The 4,616-nt window shown below is 46.7% G+C and overlaps 1 protein-coding gene across 1 annotated transcript in view; it reads left to right on the top strand.

Moving 5' to 3' along the window:
• LOC109973512 (WAS/WASL-interacting protein family member 2-like) overlaps positions 1-4,616 on the top strand; it is an 18,522-nt gene that overhangs the window by 4,100 nt on the left and 9,806 nt on the right. Inside the window, exons 3-5 of the mRNA XM_020623166.1 lie at positions 491-623; positions 4,113-4,238; positions 4,401-4,616. The exon at positions 4,401-4,616 is cut by the window's right edge and continues 366 nt beyond it. Of these exons, the coding sequence (XP_020478822.1) occupies positions 491-623; positions 4,113-4,238; positions 4,401-4,616 (475 nt within the window). The remainder of the gene's footprint in view (positions 1-490; positions 624-4,112; positions 4,239-4,400) is intronic.

Below are 4,616 nucleotides of genomic sequence, written 5' to 3'. Positions count from 1 at the left end.
CAAGAAGGCACAGCAGAGGATGTACTTCCTGCGCCAGCTCAGGAAGTTCGACCTGCCCCAGGAGCTGCTGATACAGTTCTACAGAGGAATCATCGAGTCTGTTCTCTGCACCTCCATCACTGTCTGGTTTGGCTCAGCAACCAAACAGGACAAGTACAGACTTCAGCAGACAGTCAGGACTGTAGAAAAGGTCATTGGTGTGAGCCTGCCCTCCATGGAGGACCTGTACACCTCATGGCTTCAAGGAAATGATAACAAGCATTTTTCAGTATTTTCTGGCATTTTACTCGGAAAATATTGACACGTTTATTAAAAAAAGTAATGTCAGAGGTGTTGAAAATGAAAGTAGTCACTGTTGGCTGCCTTACAGATCTCTCTGATGGGTAACGCCACTGTGCTGTAGGTTTTCTGCCTGTGTGAAAATGTAGAAAATCACTAATGGATTTAGTTTATTACAAAGTGACAGTGTTGTTTTCCTCTTTCCCCGCAGGCCAACACCAGCCCTCCGAAGCTGAGCAGAGACGAGGCCAAAGGTCGTGGCGCTCTGCTGTCAGACATCTGTAAAGGGACCAAGCTGAAGAAGGTGGCGGTGGTGAACGACCGCAGTGCGCCGCTGCTCGACAGTAAGAGTCAAACACCAAAGAGCCAAACACCTCCTACAGAGCACCCATACATTCGCTTATACCAATACCTACACCACCAGCAGCAGAGCCAGCCTAAGCTGCAGGCAGCGCCGTTCAAGGAGCAGAAGACGACGGCCGGAGAAAAGAGCTCTGCTCTGTCGCTGGAGAGTAAGACCACAGACCTTCTCTGATACATGAGGCTGACTGCAGGAGGCTCAGGGTCAGGGGTCAAACAGCCGCCACACATTGTTAAACTGGACTAAATAAAACTGTCAGACGTCCACACTGATTAGAAGACGAGTCCGCTTTTTAACAAACTGCACAAAACCTCACAGACGCATAAACATCAGTTATCAGTGTTTGACACTTTTGATGCAGTGATTTGGAAACCAATTGGCTTTTAGTGTCACATTTAAACTAAATTAAACCGTCTACATTTTAAAAGCCTGTTTTAGTGAAGTGATGTGTCCACATTGACAGTGTGCAGGTTTTAGCACAGAGCTCAGTCCACAGCGAAACACCTGAACAACATGAAAACACTTCAGTCTCGCCTTCTTTACTCTCTCTTGGTTAAACTGCATAACAGCAACATCTGCAGACGAGGGAGACAAACAGCTGGCTTCAAAAATCACTATCAACACAGACATGCATGAATACAGATACAGTATAGAAAGTCACTTTTGGCTTTTCCCGTTTAGGGGTCGCCACAGCAAATCGTCACACTGACGACTCGTATGTTGACATTTGGCACGTGTTTTACGCCGGATGCCCTTCCTGACGCAACCTGGATCCGAACCTGGGGAGCTGCGGCGAGGGCGCTGCGGCAGGAGCACTGCGCCTTAACTGCTAGCCTACCAGGGACAGCTTGAATACAGATACAGTATGTGGACGTTAAAACAGAAAGGCATTTTTCCTTATGGACAGAGGCTGAAAGTGAGGAGGAAGCATGGGTTTAACCGGCTCAGTGTGGACGTTAGTGAAGGGTTGGTGTTCCAGTTCATTTAGTACCTGTGGGTTCTGTTGTACAACAGGGACAAAGGTGGAAGAATTCACCCATTTATTAAGTGTCAGATTAAAGGAAATGACACCGAACGATGGAGTTTTATATCACGCTACATGTACATACAGCAGCTGTTGACAAGTGAAACCAGATTTTAACTGGTGTTTAACTGGTTTTGCAGTGGCCGACTTGACTATAATAGCATTAAGGATATGAAATAGATGTAGCTGACCCGGATGGAAGCTTTGTAGTTGGTTTAGGACTAAGTGTCGGTTGAATCCAACACTTGCATCATTCGGGTCAGTGCCAGACGTCCGCAGGCTGGGATCTGAAGGTCCACACACCGACTTGTGTGCAGTGTCAGCAAACACATCACACTTACATGATCAGTTTAACCGACATCAACACGTATCAGCGCTTCCCACTGTTTGTTCACGTTTCACTGTTTGCTTCTGTTTGACATTTGACTGTTTCTCCACATCAGATGTCTTATTTGTGTTTTGGATTTAACTTTGATTAATGACTTCTCTTTATATTTCTGCTCTCTTTCCTTCTGTTGCCAATCTCTCATGAGTTAGGGTTCACTGTGGGTTGGATGTCCAGTAGCTAGCTCACTGCCACCGCACCGCAGGCTCGATTCAAACCAGTGCATCAAACCGTTGTGGAGCGGCTGCTTAGAACTGATCCCACAGCTTCCTGCAGAGCTGCTGTCGAAGTGATGCCGCTGTCTGCGGCCCAGTTTATTGTTACTCAGAGTTTCATTACAGACTCGCGCTGTGCTGTCCAGAGGGGCATCGAACCAAGAGGCCAGAGGAGAAATCAGACTTGTAGCACCTGTTTTGTTTCTGTGCAAAACTAATGGGAACCTACTGAACCACGCTATTTAAAGTATGTACAAAGACAAATACAGGTGAATTTTTCTTTTAGTAGCTTTTTAGGTTTGAACAATTTGCCCAAACCTTTGATGTGACATGGAAATATAAACTAGTTAATAAAATTTTAAAGATGATTTGATAGTAATGATAATGATTTACATTAGCTGTGAGCAGGACAGAGGATTTCATTTGCAGCTTTAATGATTATCAGCTGATTAATCAATCAATTGAAAATGAATCAGTGATTGTTCTGATACTAATGTAGAATATTTTCTGACTTTTTCAGTTTTTCTCTCAGTAAATTGAGGTTTTGGGGTTTTGCACAAAGCCACATTAAAGACGTTACTTGAACTCTGAGAAACCAGGATGTTTATATATTTTAAGATTTTCCAGAAAAGACAACTGATCGATTAATCGAGTAAATAATAAGAAAATAAATCCACGATAAAAGGTGAATCGCAGCCCTGGTTTGATGTAGTTTTTGCAGAGTGACAACACTGCATGTTGTTGTTAATCAGTTTATTGTTGACTATTAAAGGGACCGTTCCCACCACGTTGACCTGTTCCTTTGACAAGTACGCTGTTTCCTGTCGCCGTGTTCTAACAGTTTGTAATGAAACTCTGACGTCCTCCACAGGCCACTCACCGCTCTCAGCATGTTAGCATTGTAGCTTAGCATAGACATGTTATGAATGGCCTGGCTGTGCTGAGCAACCTGATGATCAGGCTCACCTGCTTCCTGAGGCCGGCTTGCTGTGGATGTAGAGCTTCCTGTTTATGTGCGGTGGAGGAACGTAACACCTGACTGGGTGGCAGATGTGGCTGATCGCTGAAGTGTGGAGTGCTAGGAGTGTGAAGCTATGTACGGGCTGCACGGTGCTGACACGTTACTCTGAAAGGATTGTTTTAATTCCTCCAAACTGTGCTCACAAGATCCTATCGTGCCGAGGAGGTGGAGCAGATAGAGCGCCCTCTGTCGGCCATAAAGTGATGAGCATTGTGCGGGATTTATCTCGTTCTTGTCTGCAGTACTGATCGCTCACTATGCGCCTGCAAAAAAGCCGGGATGTTGTGCGGAAATTCGGTGGACCCCCCCTCCCCCCAGTGAGCCACACCGCTGCAGGGGGGGGGGGGTTTCCTCCTCATGAAACATGGGAGGCCCCAGAATGTTGCTCTGTGCAGCAGTGTAAACAGAGCAGAGCTCCTCCTCCCTTCAGTCACTGTACAAAGTGATGGCTGTAGGCTTTAAAGCGGTTTTCAAAAAGTGGCTGTTTCTGCAGCCAGAATGATTGGGTAGAGTAAATGGTCATGTGACTGTGCAGCCCTACTCACCTGTGATGTCACCTGTAAGTTATAAACAAGTGTTTTTGTCGCCCATGTTGTGCTGTCAATGATCATCGGAGCTGCGTGGGAGCCTAAACACTTCATCTAAATTTTAACCTGTCATTTCACCCCTAACCCCACCCTGCACTTAATGTTTAGTGTAGCGCCTGGTCTCACCCCGCATCCCCCTCACATTAATTCATCCAGTCAGTGATGTCAGTGTAGTGCAGTGATGTCATGACCTCGGGAGGCAGAGCCCTCACTCACCTGTCCAATGGTTGTGGTTCTCAGAGCCCAAAGGAGGCGGGGCAGCAACAGGGGGAGCCAATGGCAGTGGAGCAACGAGCCCATCAGGGTCTGGTCCACCAATTGGAGGCCTGTTCATGGGCGGAGTTCCCAAACTGAGGCCAGTGGGAGGTGAGGAGTTCTGTAATGGTTTTGTTTTTGACTTTTTTTTTTTGTCTGTTATTCCTTAATTAATAATTTCTGTTATTTTTTTTCATAATTTGATGGACCTCATTGACTTTGTACTTGGAATGTAATGCTGCTGTTTCATTTTTACTTTGTTGGTTTTTGCAGATGGCTCCTCTGGACGTTCTCCCTCCACCCGAGCTGCAGCACCTCGCCCTCCCAGTCATCGCCATGATGACACAGCGAGCCCCTCCCCTCAGGCACCGTCACCGATGGAGACATCTCGCTCGCAACGTCCTTCACTCCCCAACCTGTCCTCCTCACCCTCTTCCCCCTCGTCTGCTGGCTCCTCCCCGTCCACCAGCATGAAGCATTCCTCCTCTG

Source organism: Monopterus albus, unplaced genomic scaffold (assembly GCF_001952655.1).
Source record: "Monopterus albus unplaced genomic scaffold, M_albus_1.0 scaffold292.1, whole genome shotgun sequence".
Classification (NCBI taxonomy): Eukaryota; Metazoa; Chordata; class Actinopteri; order Synbranchiformes; family Synbranchidae; genus Monopterus; species Monopterus albus.
The sequence above is the reverse complement of the archived record's forward strand: the minus strand, read 5'-3'. Positions and strand labels throughout refer to the sequence as shown.